Below are 25,152 nucleotides of genomic sequence, written 5' to 3'. Positions count from 1 at the left end.
GTAAGAAAATTATCAGGTATGCAAGATTTCTCACTTTGTTTTTCCTCCACTATTTCAGACACATGATATTTCATTTCTAAAAGGCATATAACTGAAAAGTTGGAGGTGCATGCCTCGAATTGGATTCGAACCTACGCCCTCCTTATCTGAGATCATATCCATACTAGGTTATCACGGCTCAATCGAAAGCTGAGATCATATCCACTGGATTATTATCATCATTATCAGCCGATGGACATCGCCTAATGGATATAGGCTTTTGTTAGGACTTCCAAGCACCATGGTCTTGAGCCACATGTATCCAGCGGCTTTCTATTAGCTGGTTGAGGGCCAAGTCAAGTTGGGGTCCCCAGGTGCTGGAACGTCGACCCCTCACTGGAAAGCGCTGTCGACCCTTAGACGGGACAGATGCGACTTACTTTACGTAAGTACCAATAGGTACACAAGCGTTGAAGAGTCTATAGAGGCCGATTTCCGCCGGGTTACCCTTTAAAAATCCATACATTCATTAGTTATTGTAATGAATATGTATGTATGAATGAGAAACCGGAGTTTGTATCAAGCGGTATGAATTTCCTTTTATTTGGAACGGCTTACCTTCGTCAAAATTTCATCTTTCGCCACTGCTATACATATATTTTTTACCTTTTCAACTCAATGCAACCAGAGTATAAACAATATACGGGTTTGACGGCCTCCGTGGCGCAGTATTCGCGGTGGACTTACAAGACCTGAGTTCCTGAGTTCGATGCCCGGCTGGGCCGATTGAGGTTTTCTTATTTGGTCCAGGTCTGGCTGGCTGGGAGGCTTCGGCCGTGGCTAGTTACCACCCTAAAGCCAAACACTTACCGTCAAGCGATTTAGCGTTCCGGTACGATGCCGTGTAGAAACCGAAAAGGGTGTGAATTTTAATCCTTTACTAACAAGTTAGCCCGCTTCCATCTTAGATTGCATCATCACTTATCAGGTGAGATTGTAGTCAAAGGCTAACTTGTAAAGAATAAAAAAAACAGGTACTTATGAGTACATATGATTACACAAACATGCATATACATAAGGGTGTCTTAAGTATTATAGTGTGATTCATCATAGCCACTCAGAATATTACCTGAACCAATTCACTAATTAAAAACGCCGCCGCCGTCCGCCACAAGTTGTTGTACCATATTTCCTGTCGTACGCTTAGGATTACCATGTTTACTTTGTTGTTGCAATTTATCTTATTTATATATCCATTGTTTGTTAATGGAATTAATTGTCTCTGCGGTGAGAATATTACGTGGTCTCACAAAGTGAATATGGAGGATGTTTTCGGTATGTGGTATGGGGTTGGATACGCCCAACATTTTCCAGACAGGACCAATATACCAAATGAAGTCGGGTGCGTCTCTCTCTACATAACCGATGTTAACGAATATGAAGACAATTGGCATGACTGGTCCGTGAGTATATTGACCTAGAATAATAATAATTATAAGTGGTTTACTGTGATGTAATGTCACGTGATGAAAATGTGTGTGTTAAAGATGTGGTGTGGAGAAGACATGGAGTTGTTTAGACATTTTATAGGTTTAGGTACTATTTTCCACTGTTTCTCTAATGATTCTGAAAGTGGTACTAGAAGTTGACACCCAGGGGTCGATAGCGATGAGTTAGGTCGGGGGACAGTAGATTATTATTGATTTCTACGATACTCGTAACTTGATGAGTTTAAATGTTTCTTTCATAACTACTTGTTTTATTTACTTTGGTTAATCATACTCGTAAGTAGGCGGTATCATAATATTTTGCTAATAATTTATAAACATTGGTAATCTTAAGTTCGTAGAGACTGCCAGTTGATACGAGTATGTAGCTGCTGGCGGCTCGAGACTGTGGGGTTTGGAAGTCTATACAAAAGGCCTATGTCCAGCAGTGGACGTCCACCGGCTGATAATGATGAATTAAATGAACATTTTATATTCCTGGAAAATAGTCTCATTTTGGAAAAGGTGAGGTGAGGTGACTTATAATGAGACCACTGCCATGTGAATGAGGTTGTTATTTTTCAGTTTCGATATGATCCATGTGACGTATTAGAAGATTCTTGGCAGTCCGTGATTTGATACAATTCATTGTTTCAGTTGCAATGACAAGCATCAAAAAGTGCTGAAGTATGACATTTCTTCATATGACTTTGCAGGTGTTAAAAACCTTTTATTTTTCAGTTGCAACATAGAAACTATTCATCTGAAAATTGGCAGTCTTCCAAAAGCAATCCTTGGTCGCAAAACTCAATGGCCGGTTCGTGGCCAGAGCTTTGGATGAGGAGAATTAAGAGGAACGTAGTCGGACAAAAACGTGTCCGTGTGTTGTGGAATGAAGACGGTCGCACTTTGGAGCAGACATACTTGTATTACGAAGAAGAACCTGGTCTCTGGACGGCGGAGGTACTGCGCCCGATGGAAAAGGAATTGATTTCTAGAGGCATAGGTCGGTACTTTTTTATTATTTCGTTGTTATTTTGTATCACAGAACAAAGAACGCTAAAGCTATAGAAGGACCAAGAGGGCGTGGCGTATCCTCATATATGAAGACGTACGCTAATGTGTTTGTATTATAAGAAAATAGACTTTAATAACGGTTGTATAGTGTATTTTTTTGTTAAGTTAAAGTACTGTAACACTGTTTCCTTGCACTAAACAAGTTAAGTACTAACTAAAGTTTACTCTGTATGAGATTTATTAAAGTTCATTTTCTTTTAATAAAAATTCGATTTTCTCAAAAAAAAAAACAAAAGATCACCAGTGACAAATGGAAATGGAAATATCTTATTCTGAGAAGAGACTCGAGCTCAGTAGTAAGCCGAAAATGGGTTGATAATGATGAATGATGACATTGTATCTCATCATTATCACAGCCTAAATACCTGGCTAATATATACCTACTAACATTCTATAAAAATAAGCTACTCTTTGACATTACGAACAATAGCTACCTATATTTTATTTAAACGGCTGTAAGAGAAAAATACTCGTAAACTGATGCTATAAAGTTGATTACGTTATCTTTATTTTCAGACGTATGGTATCCGGACGAAACACCACGACATCCAGATGTGATCAGATTGATAGAGGTCACCCCTCCCATGGTTATACTGAACCATTGCTCTGAGGTTGGCAACGGTGGTATATTCACCCTTATCCTTCGAAGATCGCCTGCAACTGTACACAGATGGGAGTGGTACCACTATCAACAACAGTTCTATAGATCTGAACTGCCCAACGTTTATAGATTTTCGACAATTTGTTCTGGTTGTATTGTAAATAATTCTCTCATTGTTGTTATTATTTGTTTTGTAAGTTTATTTGTATTCTAAGGTAAATAAAAAAGAAAATGGATATTATTAATATTTTATTTATGAAGACTTCTTTAAGTCTTATATCCTACTAGCTCTGCGCGGCTTCACTTGCGTGGTTCCCGTTCCCGTAGAAATACAGGGATAATACGTGTATATAGCCTATAACCTTCCTCAATAAATGGGTTATTTAACACTGAAATAATTTTTCGAATCGGATCAGTAGTTCTTGAGATTAGCGCGTTCAATCAAACAAACAAACAAACAAACTCTTCAGCTTTATAATATTAGTATAGATTAGTATAGATTCACAGATAAAATAGTTTTAGGGACCAAGTTCATCTAAATTTGTTAACTGATCGTTAATAATCCAATTAAAAAAAGCCGTTTTGCATTGCGCTATAGGTAAACGATATTGGCTGTGGTAGTTGTAGAGTGCCTCCCTTCTTATAGAAGAGGGTATATGGAGCTCAAACCCACCACGCTACTCCAATGGGGGTTGGCGGGCTTACGTTGATAATGTTAAATTCACAAACAACATAGGTACATATTTGTCGACCTTCGGATTCACCAGTCGGAGGTACTGGGTTCGATTCCGGACTGGGTCGATTGAGGTTTTTCTAATTGGTTCAGTTCTGTCTGGACGGAGGCTTCGGCCGTCGCCCGTTATCACCCTCTCGGCAAAGAAGTACCGCCAAGCGATTTAGCGTTCCGGTACGATGTCATAGTGTTGTAAGTGGTAAGTCAAGGGCTAACTTGTAATGAATAAAAAAAACATCATTAATAGTGACCGGGATCCCTCTTAATGATAACTAATTTAAGCGTTAACGACTTAACGCATTAACGCGGCACGGATTACCACCAACTTCGTAACTCCGAAGTGAAAATTTCAATTTAAATTTCTTAGAAGAAAAACTCAGTATCTCATATTACCCCATCTAGGGTTCGATCCCAGGACCTCGTGATCCAAAACCATACTTGCTAGCCACTGGATAAAACGAGGCAGTCGAAAAGTCTTTACGTTATCAACCCATATTCGGCTCACTGCTGAGCTCGAGTCTCCTCTCAGAATGAGAAGGGTTAGGCCAATAGTCCACCACGCTGGTCCAATGCGGATTGGCAAACTTCACTCACGCAGAGAATTAAGAAAATTATCTGGTATGCAGGTTTTCCTCCACCGTTTGTTTGAGACACGTGATATTTAATTTTTTGTTGAAATACGAAGTTGGAGGTGCATGCAGGTATCTGGTATCTGGTATGCAGGTTTCCTCACGATGTTTTCCTTCACCGTTTGAGACACGTGATATTTAAAAGTCTTTACAGTCTGAGAAAAATGACTCAATAGAAACTGTTTATCACTGAGGTCTATAAATTAACTAATTACTCTACTAATGTTGTTTTTGAGGATGTTGTGGCCTACAACCTTTGGCCCGCGGAGGCTGGGTTACTTGTTCGCATGGACAGGAACTGCAGGATGCTCAAATTATACCAATTAGCATTTAGCCTACTAATTGTGACTTGAGCTACTTTGACTACACTTCTCGTCTGTAGGGTATCACTGCTAATTGCTAATAGCCTCAGTAGCTCAACGGTAAAGCGGTCAATTCATCACCGACGGGTGGTAGTTCGATCCCCGCCCTGCTGGATAATTGTTACGAGTTCCTCGACTATTAGAGGTTTTAACATTAATTATTGATAAATAGGAGGTTAGAATATTGAGTCAACTATTATTGTTCCGATAGTTGTTTCAGTCAATGGTCTTATAGCGAAAAGCTTCGACCAACACCTTAAGAAGCTTTCGCTTAACTGTTGGATCAAGAGTCGGATACAAAAGGCAGTGATTCTTGAGACGGCGCGTATTGTGAGGAGGTTCCTCACGCTGGAGCCCTGACCACCGGTTGCTTGGGCACACAAATGTCCCGCAGCGGGAGGGTTGATTTTTTTTTATAAATTTTTAATAGTGTTTTGTATTTTATATTTATATTGAGATTGTTAAAAATTAAAAAAAAAGAACTAATAAAGAAAGAAATGAGAGAACAAAATAGGAAAGTTGTTACAACTCGATTAGTGTAAATAAGAGGGTATTTGATTACTTGAGTTCAGTTCTTTGTTGGACACCCTAAGCAGAGTACGGTTTATGAAGCTCCAAAGGCCCATCTATAGGGCTTGGCCTTTCTTGTATAGAGAGAGGCAAGGCCATACATTTAAGCTCATAATGATCATACTGTCCAATTTATAAATATATACTTAAACAATACTCATCACTATCTAGCCCCAAAGTAAGCATACAGAGTAGCTTGTGTTATGGGTGCTAAGATAGTTGATATTATAATATTAATATACAATTATATACTACATATAAATACTTATATAATGTATAAATACACACAGACACTGGAAAACACCCATGCTCATCACACAAATATTTTCCAGTTGTGGGAATCGAACCCACGGCCGTGGATGCAGAAAGCAGAGTCACTACCCACTGCGCCACGCGGCCGTCTTTTACAACTATAGTAATGTATGAGCACCAGCTGGCCACTTGCAGGACACACTTAGGTAGTAGGAATAGGATTGAAATCGACGTGTCTATATTTTTCTGCAATTCGATGTTTCTTGGCGACAGTAAAAAGCATGGGAAAGGTTGCTGGTAGAAGAGGCGTTGGTCGCAGTAAGAAGTCTTGGCTGAGATACATCAGAGAGTGGACCGGGATCGCGAGCGCCGCGTAATTATTTTGCCTCGCGAAGGATAGAGACGAGTTCTCTGAAAACCTTCTGAAATGACTGCCAACCTTCGCTAGTCAGAGAGGCATCCTAAGAGGAAGAAGAAAATCTATCTCTACTGCAACCTGGTAAAGTTTTATCAACAATATTTTATCAATAATATATAATTGGTAAAGTTTTTATCAAAAGCTCAACTCTTATCTAATATCTTATTAAAGTGAGCAGTTAAAATATAATTACCATGCCTTGAGATGCCTTGATGCGGTCTTTGGATTTTTTTCAGTTTGCATGTATTGTAAAAATGGTGCAACTCCAATTTTTCAATTTATAATTTTTCGTCTATAAGAGTCAAATAATTCCTTTAAGTGTAAAAGTGAACCGAACCATCTCTTTACGAATACATATAATACATCTATTAAGCTACTTGTTTTAATAGAGATTGAACAGCTAATATCTGCTTCACACATTATTTCATAAAAACTTCATTCCTGTACATTCCTCTGAAAAATATTACAAAAAGAAGATGGAGTTTTTATTTAAAAACATTAAATAATATAGTAACTATTAATTTCATCTCACATATTGTCTTAGATATGATCATGTGAGGTTAAGATAAGGTTGCAGACAAATATGTATAGATTATAATTAGCGGACGCCCGCGATTTCGTTCACGTGGAAATCAATGCAAACTTTCAACCCCTATTTCACCGCTTTAAGGGTTTTTTTACAAAGAGTATTTGCCATATCTTTTTAGACCAACCCCCGTTGGGGTTGAACTTTAAATACTATATTCCTGAATCACATTATATTTTTTTGTAACTGTAACTCTAAAAATTAAGAACTTTCCATACAAACTTTCAACTCCTATTTTATCCCCATCTATTTTTATTTTAGAGTCAAAAAGTACCGTATGTTTTGCTCCAATATCCCATTTACTATTATACCAAAATTCATCCTTGAAATTCTTCATCATTCGTCAAAATTGATCGGATCAGCCGTTTAGCCGTGAACAGGTAACAGACAGACTTACCTACGCATTTATAATATTAGTACTTTTATGTTACATTCGAGTAACCTCCAAGTGTGCCCGAGTGCTGTGAATCCATTGGGATAAGTTTAGAGGAAGAAAAACACTTGGGACGGTAACGTAGGCTAATAATATTTGATGGCGAAAATGATGTCGTTCGCCCAACTCTGGGTCCTCATCCTATGTAGGAGTTAATCCTTACTTATTTCACAAAAAGCTCTACCACTCATAAAATTAATTTCGTGAGTTACAACACTTTGGCAACAGCAAGATCGTATGAATTGGACGTAATTAGTTTACATCCCACACTCATAGTAGTAGTAACAGTCGCATGCTATCCACCTAACAATCACGCGATCATTCGAAAAATAGACGAAAAATACCCGAAAATGTATCGAATTTTTGTATTACACCTATTTTTCACAACGTGCTATTGTGCAAGTTATCAAAGATACGGCGATACCCAGTTTTCTACATATTCCACTTCCCCGAATGTTTATAGCCAAGATCAATTTCCGTACAAGACCAATTTCGGTGGTGACATCGCATTGTCAGAGTCCAACAAATATCCGGACTTTAAATCCGTGTATTCTACCGGTAGTTCCAATACTAATTATTATCAACCGGGGTATAGTACACCGAACTACGGTCGGGGTTACGGGTACGGGAGGCAGTATGGTCAAGGTGTTAACACATATGAAGTGCCGTTTGCGGGTTACAACCCAGATTACTGTGTGAACCGTTCTCCTCAGCAAGGGATATCTGTTAGCGAACTGGGTGGTATGTGGTATGGCGTGGAAATCATCCAACACTTATCCGGAGATCCTGGAGTCGATTATGTGAAGCGATGCATCGGAATACACATCTCGGAGCCTCAAGATAAGGTAAGGAAAACTATCAAACGAGCAGTTAAAACATTTATTTTAGATAGGCATAGGTGATCCTATTGAATTTCATTGCGTCTTTGTAGGTACTTATTTTCATACTTCCAGTTTCTTTCATTACCGACTTCAGCCAGTTAAAATTAGAAACAATTTGTTATTATAGACTAGAGCATATGTGCGACTCCGTCCGCTTGATATTTTTCTCGGATTTTTTCCTTATATCCAATCTTGACGATACCTAGCCATTTACTTCAGACTTTTTTATTCAGTTATTCGACCTGGGATAAACACATGAAAATCCGTTGAGTTCCAGACCGGAGAATGAAGAAAGATGAATCACAAGATATATACGAACTTTGCAACAATTGCAATTAGTTCACAATTTGATCGTTGCGACAAATACCAATTTCAGATGATGCTGCTACAGACCTACAAATATAATAAGATCTAGACCTGATAAAGTTAGAAACATCTGATTCAATACATCATAATTCATATATCATCATCATCTTATAACATCAAGACATATAAATAAATCTGTGATTTCAATATTACTCGCCGTTAAAAACCGAATTTTGGCGATTGTTGACAAAGAAATAGACTTAGATAAAAGTGAGAAAGCTCGAATGAAAGCTAATTGTTATAGCTTTTGTTAAGCTTATTTGACAAAAGCCTGGATATAATAATAAAGCCATAAATTAAATAATGAAATGTTACCGAAAATAAATCATCATTGTATTTTGAATTTCATATTGTAATGTCCATCCATTTTACCACTTTATTCGCCGTACAGTAAAACGGTAAGTGCAAGTGATGATGAATTACGCGCACCGACCGGAATATTTTGAACGAGTATAAAATGGTAACTGATATCATCATAATCAAGTCTTAAATTTCGAGTACCGTAAGACAATTGTATAGCTGTTTACCGTACGAAGAATGTTGCTCAATCATCTCATATATCTTTCACAGAAAATTTCATTAAAATCTGTTTAAAGCTGTCCCAGAGATTCAGTCAGATAGACAAACGAAAATTTTAAACAAAGAGTTCGTTTTTGTTTTAGTATCGTATAGGTACTATAGCACTAGAGACAACTCAGTTCGCCGTTCCCGGAGAATAAAATGGTAACCGCCATTACACATGTTTTAGTATTATTTCTTAAGAAGTAAGAATACATTATGGTAATATTATATTACCATTTTATTCTCACACCTTTATGCCAGTGACTATATCTTGGAATACTATTGTAATATTTTGTAACTTCGTTATTAACTGCATAAAAATTACGAAAAAATGATGCAGATGTATACCTATGATCCCAAAAATGAAATAATACTAACATGTGTAACGGCAGTTACCATTTTATTCTCCGGGAACGGCGAACTGAGTTTTCTCTAGTGCTATAGAACCTATACGATACTAAAACAAAAACGAACTCTTCGTTTAAAATTTTTGTTTGTCTATCTGACTGCATCTCTGGAACGGCTTTAAACAGATTTTAATGTCATTTTTTCTATGAAAGATATACGAGATTATTGAGCAACATGTTACTTGTTATCCCGGAAAAATCCATAGCTTCGGCGGGATTTGAATTTAGAAGTTGCGGGCGTCTAAATATTTTTTTTTCGCAAGATTAATAAATAACTAAAGCCTTTCTCATATTTTTCCGTGACACAAGGTCGATGTTTGGAAGTCTATAAAAGAGGCCATCAACGTCCATCGGCTTTACCTTTTTGGTTAGATGTTGTTTATATATTTTTTTTTTTATAAAAAACCGAGTTGAGATAGATTCTTGATTTCCATAAGTAGGTATCTAGACGTAGCCACTATCTACATTTCAACGCTAAATAGCACGTCAAAGAGCATCTGAAAATGCTGAATCATACCGTTCACAATAGCTGCGAGTAGCTAACCGTCTATAATTTTTTTAAATTACCCAAGTACGTGGCTACACCCAACTGTAATACATGTCCCTAATTATGTGTCTGTAATGATGTCATGTGGGTTCTCAGGTAATTTTTTAAGATGACTGGAACCTCTACGCGCCTGTAAGGCTAAGGGTCAATCGAGATAGCATCGGCAATGTGAGTCAGACAGAAACGCCCGCGTGTGCTCCTACTGTCAGTCTATCACTTATCCGCGCTATATTTATACGCCCGTACCATATGCCGATACAAAAATAATATTAGGAAATTCATAATCCGCGATGTGTGTCTGAAAAGAGCAAAAAAATTTGCGTTGATAACATGGAAATGCCAGTTCGCGCCCTTTTAAGACTTCCGTGGATATTGTTGTTGTTTTTCTACACGAGTGCGGAAAATTCGAATTCCACTGACGTTGAGAACGTGAGTTGTGAAATACACCATGAGTATGACGGGCTAGATGTAAGAAACGTCACGGGGATATGGAGAGCGATAGAGGTGTATATGCATATGAGCAAAGAAGGTGTCAAGAGATACAATACCTGCCCAACTATCACAGTGTGGGAGACGGATGAAATACCTCACACTTCTACATTTGGGGTAGGTACCTCTAATTTGAAATTTTATTTAGGGTTTCTTTACTCCCGATATTACTTGTTGTATTTTATTCTCTATTCATTGTCTGGTAGAAATCGTTCATTAGCGATAAAGCCCTAAATAGTATTTTAACAAAATTCGTTGTTGTTATTTTTCTTTGTTGAATTTTATCTTTATTTTGGAACACGTTTACAAAGTTATGAGTGAATAAATCAAAAACAACGTTAAGCCGTTTTATCATCAGATGTTTTAAAAGTACTTACCTACCTATTATAGAAATAAATACGGAATTTTATTAAATACAGTAGTACAAAATAATTAAATGTTATTGGTCATTAACACTGTTGCAAAGGGTTTCAAAACCAGGTAAATTGATTTTAAATGGCAAGTCTCATCATAATGAAAAATTATTCGACCTGGATAAATAATTAATTACCTATAGTTATTAATTGAAATATATAATTTCATTTATAATCTTAATTTAATTAATTATTTTTTAATTTTCTACATAAAGTAAGGATGATGCAAAATACAAACCTAATTATGACATGAACCTACCTAAAAATTTTCAGAGACTTCTTTCGCGGCAAATGCCTACTACTAACTAACTTACTAACGTTTATAACAAAATATAAACACAACATATTATTTATTATCTATGTTAGATATGTTAATATTTAGGTAGGTATGTTTAGAAACACAGATTTATAACAACAGCTGTAGTTTAACGAAGCGCTACCTTCAGACCCATTTGTCTGAAGCATACGAGATCTAAATAGTCCAGTAAACACAAGGCCTGACACAATTTAAACAAAACGCGACTTCAATTGACCGCTCCATTGCGTAATGTAAAGTCTTTAACATACCAAGAATGCGACGCGAAAGCTAAGATTGAATACTGAAATAATCGGCTGAAATTTAGAAAAAGTATGGGACAATTTTAAGATTTCAAGGAACCAAATAAGTAACAAATTCTGTCTTTGATATTTCAAAGAGATTGAGGAAGAATATATAAGAAACCAAATGCGTATTGCATTTGGTTTGTAAGTCTAAAATAAAAAGCTCAGGATTCAAAATTAATATAAATTTCAGAATTTAAATTTAAAATTCAGGAGTCAGACAGAACATTTAATGGAAATTCAATAACCAACGCGTGAGTGGGAGAGGTGGTTTGATATGTTTTTATTTTATTTTAAGATAATATGTAAAAAGTATTAAATAGCTTGTGCAATTATCTCTTTTTTTGGAACCTCACTGTGACGAAGTGACATCTAGAGCTATACCGAAAACCTATTAAATAGTTTTTCACCCTAACAGCCCTTTTCTGTTACCACTCTTATGTATGGACGTTTTCAGCGAATTTGCGACGCTTAGGATTGCGTAACTGACGAGCGCTGAAGGTCGCCATTGACGGTCAATTATTCTCACGTTTCTGAAAAGCAAACGGCAATACCCACGCGGCATACTAAACAAGTCATGTACGCAGTGACCAACACACGATAAATTATAGTCGTGGGTACTACAGAAACGTGAGAATAATTGACCGTTTTGTGGCGTAGCATTATAGGCGATTTTTAGCAGTCGGTAATTTTTTATTTGGAAGTGTTCAGTAAAGCCTCTAAAAGAAGCAGTTTAGAAAGTGGAATCAAACTGATAATGTGTCGATTTTTTGGGTTACTTAATACAAAATTTCGTTTTTCTAATTTAGTCAATCTATTTATTTGAAAAAAAAAAACAACATGGTTACATATTGTACATGAGTTATGAATATAAAAAAGCATTATCATTTCTGTGATTCCCCGTTTCCCACATGTTTATGAAGTAATGATTTGCACTATCCGGCACGTATTATCTCCCTTCCCCGGTCCTTGTATCCTATCGGTTTGTCCCACGGCTCGTGCGGCGAATTTGCGCAATCACTGTATACATGGACCAAGCGATATTAGCTCCATTTTTTTCATTTGTTTTTATTCAATGACAAAATCAATGGTAAGATCACAGTCAAGAGTTAAGTAAGCCCGTCTCTCTCCCGTTGTTGAGTGATGATGCAGTCTAAGTTAGAAGAGGTCTTGCAACGCGGCACGATCCAAACTGTTTGTTTGAGTTTGGATCGTGCCGCGTTGCAAGAACCAGCTCATGACTAAAGGCCCCGTATGGGTTCGAAACTAGTCGGGCATACTCCGACCTAATATCAAGTGAGTTTTAGCCGTGTTTCATAATCAATTAATAAGTTAAAAGTTACCCATACCTCTGACGTACGTAATTATTTACATCACCGATTTATTTAGTTTTAAAAGCTTTTATTTATTTGTCTTGTTAGAGGCACAGATTAAAGAATAATACGCAGATAGAGCGCACAGAGCACGGCAGTGATGTAGCCATCCCAAATACATATTCAAAAGTAATACATTCTCGAGCCAGTACGACACAAAGTACAGCAATTTTTAATATTATTCAAGAAAAATGGCGTCTTATGTTTTTAAATATTTGAAAAACTGTTCACAAAAACTAAAATAATAAGATGGAGCATTTTTATAGGTAGTCATTGATTATTATTATTGTCATATTTATTTACGTAATTGCAGTTAGTGAAATACAAATTATGAAAAAAGTTTGTATTGTTGTAGATAGCAACATTATACGGATGTCAAGGAGACGCACGCGTGATGTTTTTTTTATGGGTTTAACCAGCTTCACTGCGCGGCTTGCAAAGACTCATTCTGTATCATTCTCTATTCTGTGGTTATAGGCTGCATCATTCATCAGGCGTGATTGCAACCAAGCGCAGCTACATTACAAATACTATGCCTGTAATATAGTTTATTTTTACAGACTATGATAGTCTTAATATACTTTGGCGAATTTCAAGATGGCGAACGACCTGTAGGTTAACCTTAGTCCACGTAGGTTGCGCTTGACTCATACAGCAATGGAAAGCTCAATATGAATGACCTATTTAATCTTGTGAAGCCAAATTAATATGATCTCTTTACGAAATGTGTTTTTGTTAGAACGTTGTGTGGGATATATCCCACTTACATTCGTATAGTTATTCTATTTATTGAAGACGTTTTCAACATTATCAACATGTTTCTGTTTTGTTGACGTTCCTTTAGTTTTACACACAAACGTGCCTGTTCGTTAGTAGTTAGTTCTAGCACTTGTTTCATTAGTTTTATAGGTATACTAATTTCTGTTTTCAAAATATAGCAGAATTTAAAATTTAGATGTGAATCTAAATCGTGGACTGCTGGTTATCGCATGTAGCAAAATGAGGTATTTCCCTTTATCGTCTGGTTATCACTTATCAGTGAATAGGTTCAAAGAATAACTAGTCCAATTGACTCAATAAAGTGATGCAGATGCATCCTACCGACCCGACATTAATAAACGTTATATACCTAGTCGGAACATAGAACATTAGATTACCCTACCAAGGGCGGCAAATTTTAATAAGTATTTTTAAGTATTATGTTTAAATTTATTTTAATTATATAGATTTAGTTAATTTACTTCAATGTATGCCTATTAACAAATCAGACTGTAACCAAAATAAGATCCTAGAATGGCAGAGAATGACCTTGAGTGAAGTCACGTACTTGTAAACGTTGTTTGTAGGGTTAAATGCGCCTTTGACAGATATCTAACACTCCCCTTTTCCACTCAAGTCACTCTCCCCGCCTATCCCAAGTAACCCATAAAGAATTACACAACAAGAGATGTGGATGGCTCGAACGCCACGAGCACACTGAAGTCGTCTGTACCACAAGTCATTGCAACGCGTCGATAACAATATTCTTCTTAATTTCCAGCCTTCTACAGAGAACCAGCTGTACCACGTGCAGAGTATACTAGCAAAGTTCAACCAGCAACACCGACACCTGCGCCTGCTGTGGGACGAGAACGGACAGAAGACGGAGTACTCGCTGTTCTTCCGCAACGAATCCGCCGGCTACTGGGAGACGTTTGATAAACAAAATGGTAAGATATCTTTTCGTCCGAAATTCCTCAGTGCCGGAAGACAAAAGTCTGCGAACAGTGCCAGATGACCTATGTTCCTGAGACTTGGTCGCTAACTGGGCCTCTTAAGAAGGCTCAGAGTCTCTCAGCGGGCGATGGAACAAGCTATACTATGATATGCTAGCTATGCCAAGCCGCATCGGATTGGATCGGATCGGATTAGCCTTTAAATTCGATCATTCAAGAGAATACCTAGGACATATGATCCAGTTAAGTAGGTCAAATTTCGAGAAAGAGGTGGACCGCCGAATTTAACTCGGCTGGGCTGCATTTGGGAAAATACACGACATCTTTTCGTACGAAATTACTCGGTGCCTGAAAACAAAAGTCTTCGAACAGTGTTGCCAGTGATGACCTATGGTTCCGAGACATATTTGGTTTCCAGGGTAGGCAGTGCATGCATGTATAAAGTTTCTTGATTGACAGTGATGATGATTTATAATTTCCAGGTTCCATAGCGATGCGTCTACAGTACCAACAGTTTACCGGCACGGTGCAAGTGTTAAAAGCTGTGAAAGACCATCTAGTCCTCAACTTCTGCCAGGCCGCCACAAACGGGATGCCCGCCCAGCTTTATTCAGTACTTTTCTCCAGAGAGCCTGGCCCCATGCCCCAATGGGCTATCAACGCAGTCCATAGCTTACTTCAAAACAAAAATTTGTCTATAGCTTCACGAAGAATGGTTTGCACGAACGGCGCGGGTCAGCCAATGTTGAGTCTGATCTTCGTACTGTTTTCATGTTTATTAGTGTATGCCAGTTTGTCGTAATCAAACAGCATATAAGTTATTTACTTAACAAATGAGACTAAAGCGATATATAATTTTTGGATCATTATTTATTTAATATAATTAGTTTTACTGTACCAAAAGTTTTTTTTAGATAGCATGGGTACGGTGACAGTCACCTGTATGACGTTCATAATACGTACTATTATTATGAATCGCGGCCAACTTTCAAGAGTGAAATAAACTGTCACCCGCACCATCCTACATGAAACGAACTGTACCCACTGTTATATTTTAATTGGATGTTCTCAGACATCTTATCAGACAAGCATATCTATTCAATATTTAATACATTTTAATACATTTAATAAAATAAAATATTTTATTTTTTTATTTATTTTATAATACATTCAATATTTCATTAATTGTATTTAATACATTTACATTCAATTGTTTTTTATTATTTGCTAATTGATTCAGTAAACCTCCTTCCATTTTAGATTAAATTTATTGTAATCCTTCATTACGATCATTTTAATTGTTTCAGTATTTTGATTCGTTGGGTGTCTACATTTTTAAGTTTAAAAGTTCACTGCATTGCAAAGAAAATAGGAATATATTATCAACTATGCGTTGGCGTATCTATTATTTCCTAGGTCCTGGCTTCCGACATCAAGTCTATTATAATTATCATAATAGAATTGCCATATCGGTAGTCCAGAATCCTAGGGTGGGTACAGGTCTATTCTAGGGTGGGCACGACCCCCCTCTCCCCTCCTATATATACGCCTATGCAACTATGTAACCCTAACAACTAAATTGTTAAAGTTAATGTTGAGCTATAAAGCAACAAACGAACGAAAATTGAATTTCATTTTTCACTTTTTACACGAGTAGATTTTCACTCTTATCTAAGAGTAGGTATTATTTTCAGTAACAGGAAAACTGGCACAAAAGACTAAGCGATAGTGCCATATTGTATTCTACTTATTAGTACTATTTATCTCTGTTCGGTCTAAGCTTATTGTAGTATACAAATAAGGTATACGAATACAGCTAATTTGATTAGACTAATTTGTAAGACCTGACTTACAAATTACCTATTATAGATATCCCTGGCGCAGTTATTAGATATTCGTACATAATAATATTGAAATATAATTCGTACATAATAATATTGAAATATGCTGTCAGGATATAAATATAACGCTGTTTATAGCTATTGTTATGCTAGGCTACATAATTATTGTTTGCCTAGACGTGTGTTAGAATATCAATTAAGTGCCATAACGAAGGTTTTGAAAAGTCCCACTAAGATAATGAGTTGAAATAAAATTTTCAAATCTTGGTGAGCTTTATCTAAAATACTTTCAAATTGTGACTTCACTTTTCAAAATTGTTACACACAAAAAAAAAAACAAAAAACAAATACAAAGAAAGTCTTCTCAAAATATGTTACATATCGTGCGATTAATGATTTATATAAATAAACAAAATATTAATTATTTTATTTGTACCAATTTGTAAAAGGAGAATGTTATATTATAATTTTAGAAACGCTAATAGTTATTTTGGTAGCGCCTTCAAAACTATCGGTAAAGCTCGTATTATTCCTTTGTAGTTTAACAGGGTTCTTAAAGTCGGTTGCATTTATTTTCAAGGTTTTATTACATTGGAATTTTGGAAATTGCTAAGTACCTATTACGTTAATTATCATCTTCACATATATGTGTATAACACCAACATATATTTAATATACCTAAGTCTGATAAGGTATACTTGTTTTAACACATTGGCATATATGGATTTAAGGTTATTTACTATAGTGACCATACAATGTCAATGTTATGAATTATGATTTCGTTTGATAATAGCACATATATGTCAAGGGTATGTAGATTACCTAGCTACCTTCATTTTTATATGTAAAGACATGCATGCAATATTTATGTTAATATTTAGTGATGTAAGACACTGATGTCCATTTTACAATATAGTTATTTTTTAAAAATATATTTAAGTAGGTAGATATCTAAGTATTACAATATTAACTAAGTTTAAATCATACTTTAGGGATGCACTGATAGTCTACATAGTTATTTACTGTAAAAAGAGACAATTTTAATAAGTATTTAATAAGAAAAAAAAATTATTATTAATATATTTTTTTATATACTACGCAATGAATTGAATAAAATTTTACAGCACTCTGTCGGTATTTAATTTCTTAAAATTACTTAAAAAAAGAGTTTCATCGTCATTAACATATTTTGAGTAACCCACCTGCTAGGTTATAGTAATAGGAGAAATTATAAAAGCAGAAAGAAAACCATAACAAATGATGATCCATTTATGATGTCTAACCGAGATATTAAAAAAAAACCACGAAATGTTTCTCAAAATACGCGAAATTTTATTACTAAATCCTACAAGAAGATAAAGAATGGCTTCACATTAGTTTCCTGCTAGTCAATCCAATTACTTATGTGGGTAAATAAAGTTCAAACTCGTCTGTGAGTTGGACGGGAAATATTTATAAACTTAGCATATAGTCTTACGTGTAGTAGGTAATAGATTATATAGAGCATAGCATAGAGACTATAGAGTAGTAATAGAAGTGGAGGAGAGGAGGAGATACTACCGTTTATCTCTGGTTAACAATGTCTATCATTGTATGATAGATTTAGGTTATGAAGGTGAGCATGAATTTGATAATAATAATAATAGTTTAAAAACCTAAAAAATTACGTTTTTAGCACGCACTAAAAATATTACAAATGGAGCGATTTGTCCAAAAATAATAGTTTAAAAACTAATGAACACGGTTTTTGCATTAAAATACCCAATCTGCCATCTTGCATGTCCGCCATGTTGGATTTAAGTCACGTAACTATTTTTTTCGTATTCCTGACAGCAAACTCTTTCATTTGATACACTTATCATGGTGGTGCATTTCAAATAGCCTGTCCGCCATCTTGGACGTCCGCTTTATTGGATTTAAGTCACGTGACTATTTTTTTCGTATTTCTGACAGCAAACCCTTTTATTTGATACTAGCGGACGCCCGCGACTTCGTCCGCGTGAAGGTAGATGTAAACTTTTAAGTACCCCTACCCTACCCCTACCCTGCCCTACCCTAATCCTTCCCTACCCTACCCTACCCTTCCCCTACCCTACCCTTTAAGGCTGCACACGCGACGGAAGCTTAAAAAATGAAGTAACTTCTCCCGTTTTCCCAACGTTTCGCTTCACTGCTCTGCTTCTATAGATTGTAGCGTGATGAAAAGTATACTATAACCTGCCCAGGAGTATTAGAAATAATTGTACCAAGTTTCGTTAAAATCCGTCGAGTAGTTTTTGTTTGTATAAAGAACATACAGACAGACAGACAGACAGACAGACAAAAATTTTACTGATTGCATTTTTGGCATCAGTATCGACCACTAATCACCCCCTGATAGTTATTTTGGAAATATGTTTCATGTACAGAATTGACCTCTCTACAGATTTATTATAAGTATAGATTAATATCATGGGTGTGGACTTCAAACAGCCGACCGGGAAGTTAAGATTCCAAGATTTGCTTACATACACAGTTACAAGTAAAGCTATTAGAAGCGTGTTATTAAATCCCAGGAGTGCAAATGTCAGAGAAAAACAGACTTTACCTCACTTTTTGAAAGGGTTGTTTATTAGTCTCAGATTTTTCAATAAGATTTTGAGATTGGTAAGTTTTTAACCGAAATGTTAGTTTACCACAATAGTAGGTACCTACATCAAGCGATCAAACCATAGATGTTTCAGTTCGAGGTTCAAATCCTGCCCGTAGCTGAGGAGGAGAGTATATCAAACGTTGAAACAGTTTTGGGTAAAATATATTTTATAATGTAAAATTAATATAAGCCCTTCAAATATTATGAGTACATAAGCGTCTCATTCACGAACTAGCGGACGCCCGCGACTTTGTCCGCGAGGAAATCAAAAAAATATTTTTAGCTTCAGTATCGATTATATAATGCCCCCCAACAAAAATTTTCAAAATATCTTTAATATACAGAATTGGACCTGCTACAGTTTTATTATACCTAAGTATAGATACAAAATATCTGAAACTTAAATTAAGAAAAAAAAGTCTCCATCTGAGAGCTGGTTAAATTTTCGAATCTGACACTATAACAGTGACCGTAATACTAAACATTATCACTCTCCTGCCTGCATTGGATTCAGCGTGGTGAGTTAGCTCCAAATATCCTCTCCTATAGGCTTTATAGCTAGAGCTCTAGTCATACAGTAGGCCACTAAAATAGTCTGTATAAAAAGTAGAAATAAAATAATCTGATACACGTGTGCATCTAAATTCTAGGGTATCTGATTATACTAACCATTGAAGCAATACCATTTACACATTAAAAGCGAGGATTCAAAGAATGTCGTCTCGCTACAAACGCTCCCTTTACGGTTTCTGGGGGAGGCTATGACGTCATTGCCCCAGAGCCTCTGACATTTAGCCTTGGTACGGTCATTTATTGCAACATGAACGTTAACCCAAATACATAAAGTTGAAATTTGAATGTATCTCACTGAGATATAATAGTGTTCAGTGGTGGTAAATTGGATCGCAAAATGCTTGTCAGACTAGTAGTATGAGGATGATATTTTGCTGAATGTCGTCGCAATTGAAATGTTTCTCATAACAGAACATTCATAATCAATTTAATCTTTGATTACCGACTTACGAGTATGACATAAATCTGATATGTCATAATCACTAATCTTACCTACTGAACTACCTAAGTGCTTACGACAGTCAGACTTTCCTCATTATATAAAAAAATAAAAATTACGCTTTTGGTAGCTTACATAGGTGGATTTCAAGGGTTTACTCCCTTGAGATCTGCTATCTCCCAAAGCCGCCACGTTCAATAATGCCTTGAAATCTTCTAGCTCCCAATCCCAAAGCCACCACGTTTCATACTCCCTTGAAATCTGGTATCTCCCAAAGCCACCAAGTTCCATATTCCCTTGAAATCTGGTATCTCCCAAAGCCACCAAGTTACACTCCCTTGAGATCTGCTATCTCCCAAAGCCTCTATACTCTATAGTTGCCTACCGTACCTACCTAAGGCACGTGTGCACTTTCTATAAATTGAGGAAAATATGGCTCTCACAGGCTCTCGTTCATACCTACGAGTTCTAACTATAAAATGTACTGAAATAAAATAAAAAATAATAAGTAGAACATTAAGAAATTACTGTTACCAAGTACACTGAACTCATTTTTAATATTATATGAAAATAATAATTTAGCGATAAGTATTTCGTTATAGATTTATTATTTTGATTAAAAACAAACCTTTCGTTTCAGTCATATAATTTTTTTGAAATACTTACTTAATAGGTGTTATTTATGCGTTTTCCTAATCTCTAAGAATAAAATAAAACAAAAAGCAGATTATAATATTTATTATACAACTCGTACTTTGTAGTTTTTATAATTATTTTGTACCCCAGTGTACTGATAACGTCACTCAAAAGTAACTTCGTGTTAAGCATTTTTAAGTTAAGTATTATGTGTTAGGTAGAAACTCAATTTTTTTTCATCGTGTGGAAATTGGATCTGAGTCCCTAACAGTTAAGACATTGAAGCTTAATTATTTAGTTACAAATATATTGCTATTATAATATAAATAAGTTATTAACATATCGACTATTATTTGCAGCGTTCTGGCAATAATTTGATAATTTCATAAGGACTCGAGTAAATAATGTTGTCATCGTTATCGAAGGCCAGACCGAATATATTTTTTATACGAGCGACATTCTCGAGTGTGTCACTCGTTTTGTTTGCAACATAAATACCGTCTTTGGCACTAAAATAGGCTACACCTTTGTTGTTCACTTCAATGGCTCGAAACACAGTGGGCTCTCCATAAAAGATCCTATCTGTGGTGTTTTTCTTGATTCTATACAAGCCTGTCTCGTTTGTGATGAAAATATCCTCGTCTCCGTCGATAACGAATTGATATATTTTCTCGTGTATATGTTTTTGATGTTCGGTTGCCACGCCAGATTTTTCGTGAACGCACTTGTAGAGATGTTGGGATGGATATTCGATGAAGTACAGGTGATGTTTAAAAAACATGTCCCAGACATTACGATCGCTGACGATTTTTTCTACAGTGCTGTTTGGTTTGAGGTGATGCTTGTAAATGCCTTCACTGCCTCCGAAATAGATTACGTCATCTTTATTGTCGATTGCGATAGCGAATCCGTTTACAACATCGGGTACTTCCTCGTGTTTTATATGTCCTTTCTTTAGGAAGCCAATCTGAAACGTGTCTTCGGTGTCATTTCCAACGTTGTAACTGAAGAAAACTTTGTGTTCCTTAAGATCGTAGGCTAGCTGATACGGACGGTTCAAACCCATTCCTAGTACGTGTTTCTTGTGCGGCACATTGTTTAAATGTATTTCTTTACACTCGCTGTTTTCTTTGGCACGAACAATGACTATTAGAAACAAAATAAGCTTGATTTTCATTATATTAAACTTCATTTTTAATATTTAGCAGAACTTTCTTGTTAAACCGAAACCACGTACGTTACGTTCGTCGATTTTATCACAATATGGTGCATAATCGCAAACATGAGCCTGGGCCTGGGGATCAATTAGTTGTAATCGATTCAATGGGCGTCTGTTATGTCAGTGTAATTGGATAATAGTAGATTTTATTAGCATAGTTAATTAACATGTCAGTGTTTGAAATGACTCCAATTTTGCGTGATATTGTGAATTAAGTCTTCCATGGAGCGAAACCAATCCTTTAATCTTCTATCCTATCTATATCTATTCTATGAAACATTCTTCTATTTAATAAATGAAGTATAGAACAACGTAACAAATTATTAGGAAGGTAGAATATTACACTGATCGGAAGCAGAATAGGTTATCAAAAAAAAATGGGTTATTAAATAGGTAAGACGGGCGTTCATGCGGGCGAAGTCGAGGGCGGAATGTATGGTTTTTGAGACACAACTATGTAAAATTTCAAAATTCAAATTCAAAATTCATTTATTTCAAGTAGGCTCAGTTTACAAGCACTTTTGACACGTCAGTTGACTATTTGTAAAGATTCTACCACCAGTTCGGAAGGCAGGTTCTGCTGAGAAGATACCGGCAAGAAACTCAACAGTTGCTCTTTTGAAACAGTCATACAGTATTACAATTTACATTTGATAACAATTAAATTACAATTTCTTATAGTTTTATTTCCTGTGTGAAGGTGGAAGCTGATCCAATGGCCTCCAAGCACCTTTATCGTTAAGGAACTCATCAAAAGTGTAGTAACCTCGACTAAGTAAATGTTTTTTAACACATTGCTTAAAGTTGTGCATTGGCAAGTCCATCACAGTCTTGGGGATCTTGTTATAGAAGAGTACACCCAAACCCACAAAAGATTTTTTAACTCTTTGGAGACGATATGCAGAAATAACTAACTTATGCCCGTGTCTAGTAAGACGTGGGTTTAAATCTCCTTTTCGTTTGTACAAATTAATATTTTGTCTTACATAAACTATACTGTTATATATATACTGACAGGCTACTGTTAAAATGCCTATTTCTTTAAACTTTTGACGAAGGGACTCGCGTGATTTTAGTTGATATATGTAATAAACATATATGTAATAAATATATATGTAATAAACAAAAAGGTATATCAGTAAACAATCCAGTTGCTGTTAATAGCAATAGTAGTCTATTGTAGGTCATATAATACATCGTAGAATATCGTCCGTTTGATATTTATTGTAGCAAACTATGTCGTAGCTGACAAAATAAATAAATAGTTACTGTCCACCATTTTGTAGAATTTTCTTTTGGCGTAGCAAATACCAGGATAGCATAAGTTCAAAGAACTTTGCCGTAGACGAGGAGGGTGAGTTTTATCGACCTCACTCCAATTGTGAGGGGGTTGTTCCCTCTCATCGATTTTACCCCATCCTAGCGCCACAGTATAGAAAGAACAGTCAATCAAAATGGTTTGGGGAGTGTGAAATCTGGTTAGTAACAACTTTTGGTAAACTCCCCATCTTCCAACTTGTATCAAAATAGAGGTTATTCAAATTTGTTACTAACCAGCTTTTTTTTTACTATTGTTTAAATAATAATACAACTTAACAGCCACAATGTCAAATTGCCTGGTACATTATCTCGTTCCGACGCTCAGAATTTTTTATTACCTGGTAACCCAGTTAGCTACCAGAATCAAGAATTTTCGTAAATAAAAAAGTTGAGCGTCTCATCAAGATGTAGCTACTCACGGAAAATTAGCATGATAGTAATAAATTGTTGTTTTAAGAAATTAAATATCACGTGTCTCAATCGGTGAAGGAAAACATCGTGAGGAAACCTGCATACCAGAGAATTTCTTAATTCTCTGCGTGTGTGAAGTCTGCCAATCCGCATTGGGCCAGCGTGGTGGACTATTGGCCTAACCCCTCTCATTCTGAGAGGAGGCTCGAGCTCAGCAGTGAGCCGTATATGGGTTGATAACGACGAATAAATTGTAAAAATGTTCCACGGATCCTAAGCTATACTGCGTAAAACAAACATATAGACAATCTTTTCTGCTTTATAATGTTTGTATACGAGGATATTCAAAGAACAGAGACTTGGTTTCTAATCTTTTATTATTGTATAGATAGACTACTAGACAGCCGCGACTTCATCCGCTTGAAAACCGATGTAAAATTTCAACCCCTATTTCACCTTCTTCTTCAATCTTTTATTTTTCACTAATCACTTTATAACAATATTAGCGGACGCCCGCGACTTCGTCCGCGTAAATTTTGATGTCAACTTTACTACTACCCCTACCCTTCCTACCCCTACCCCAACCCCTACATCTACCCTACCCTACCCCTACCGCAACCCTACCCCTACCCCACCCCAAACCTACCCCTACCCTACCCCTACCTTACCTACACCCTACCCCCATCCTAGCCCTACCCTCCCCGTACCCTTTCCTTCCTAGCTTTTAAAGATACATAAAGTCTCCATACATTAATTTCAATTTTACACAATAGTTAAGACAGCGCATGCGAATAAGTCTGTTTAAGAGGATTTTCAGCCCGACCTGTATGACAAAAACTGTGATAACTCTGCTAATATATATGATACCAATATAAAGCACATGCCTATAGCACTCCCCGATAATGTAGCATTCTACTGGTGAAAGAATTTTTAAAATCGGACCAGTACTTCCGAAGATTACCCCATTTAAAAAATGTGACAAACTTACAAACTTACAAACTTACAAACTTTACCTCTTTATAATATTAGTATAGATTAGTATAGAAGTATAGATAACTCAAAACATAATTTATTATGTTGTAAATCTTTTCTCACTACACTGTAGACGTTAAATTCCCGTTCCATATCATAGATGGACTTACCCACCCACCTAGTGGGCGGAGTTCAAATACTTACAGTATATTTTTGTATTTACCTACTCGTATTTATCCAAATTTTCAATTCAACAGTTTTTAAAAAAACAGAATAGCAATTAAAAGTGCAGAATTTTCTATTCATGGCGCCAAGTTCTTGATATTTCGCTCCAAAATGGTTATCCTTTTGACGAGTTTCACATGAAGTACCTACTCGTTACAACTTTTGCAACAAAAACTCTTTAGTTTTTAAATAAATACAAGATATTGAAGAAAATCTTCAAAAATGGAAATACTCGCAATCAACGATTTCCGTCCTCATATAATATGTTTCATATACGAGTAGGTACATTACTGTTTATAGTAACTGCCTTAAGAAAAGCCAATGAAAACCCAATACGTGACCTCCTCAGTGCTCATGTGTTTCTGGTAACCAATGTTTTCAATGGGTCGTAGCTTCGTAGCCAAA

General features: G+C 36.0%; 3 protein-coding genes across 3 annotated transcripts; 2 read left to right on the top strand and 1 right to left on the bottom strand.

Annotated features, from left to right (window-relative positions):
• The first annotated feature begins 1,124 nt into the window (after positions 1 to 1,124).
• Positions 1,125 to 3,380, top strand: LOC112047315 (uncharacterized). The gene is made up of 3 exons (XM_024084399.2): positions 1,125 to 1,442; positions 2,208 to 2,472; positions 3,060 to 3,380. Exons 1-3 carry the CDS (start codon positions 1,194 to 1,196, stop codon positions 3,356 to 3,358), a joined length of 813 nt encoding a protein of 270 aa, XP_023940167.2. The 5' UTR covers positions 1,125 to 1,193; the 3' UTR covers positions 3,359 to 3,380.
• Positions 3,381 to 7,391: 4,011 nt separating this feature from the next.
• On the top strand, positions 7,392 to 17,449 carry LOC112047317 (uncharacterized). The gene is made up of 3 exons (XM_024084401.2): positions 7,392 to 7,972; positions 14,305 to 14,473; positions 14,962 to 17,449. Exons 1-3 carry the CDS (start codon positions 7,478 to 7,480, stop codon positions 15,279 to 15,281), a joined length of 984 nt encoding a protein of 327 aa, XP_023940169.2. The 5' UTR covers positions 7,392 to 7,477; the 3' UTR covers positions 15,282 to 17,449.
• Positions 17,450 to 20,686: 3,237 nt separating this feature from the next.
• Positions 20,687 to 22,072, bottom strand: LOC112047304 (ommochrome-binding protein-like). Its single transcript, XM_024084390.2, has one exon. It carries the CDS (start codon positions 21,790 to 21,792, stop codon positions 20,950 to 20,952), a length of 843 nt encoding a protein of 280 aa, XP_023940158.2. The 5' UTR covers positions 21,793 to 22,072; the 3' UTR covers positions 20,687 to 20,949.
• Positions 22,073 to 25,152: the final 3,080 nt, after the last annotated feature.

The sequence above is a fragment of the Bicyclus anynana genome, chromosome 4 (assembly GCF_947172395.1).
Source record: "Bicyclus anynana chromosome 4, ilBicAnyn1.1, whole genome shotgun sequence".
Classification (NCBI taxonomy): Eukaryota; Metazoa; Arthropoda; class Insecta; order Lepidoptera; family Nymphalidae; genus Bicyclus; species Bicyclus anynana.
The sequence above is the reverse complement of the archived record's forward strand: the minus strand, read 5'-3'. Positions and strand labels throughout refer to the sequence as shown.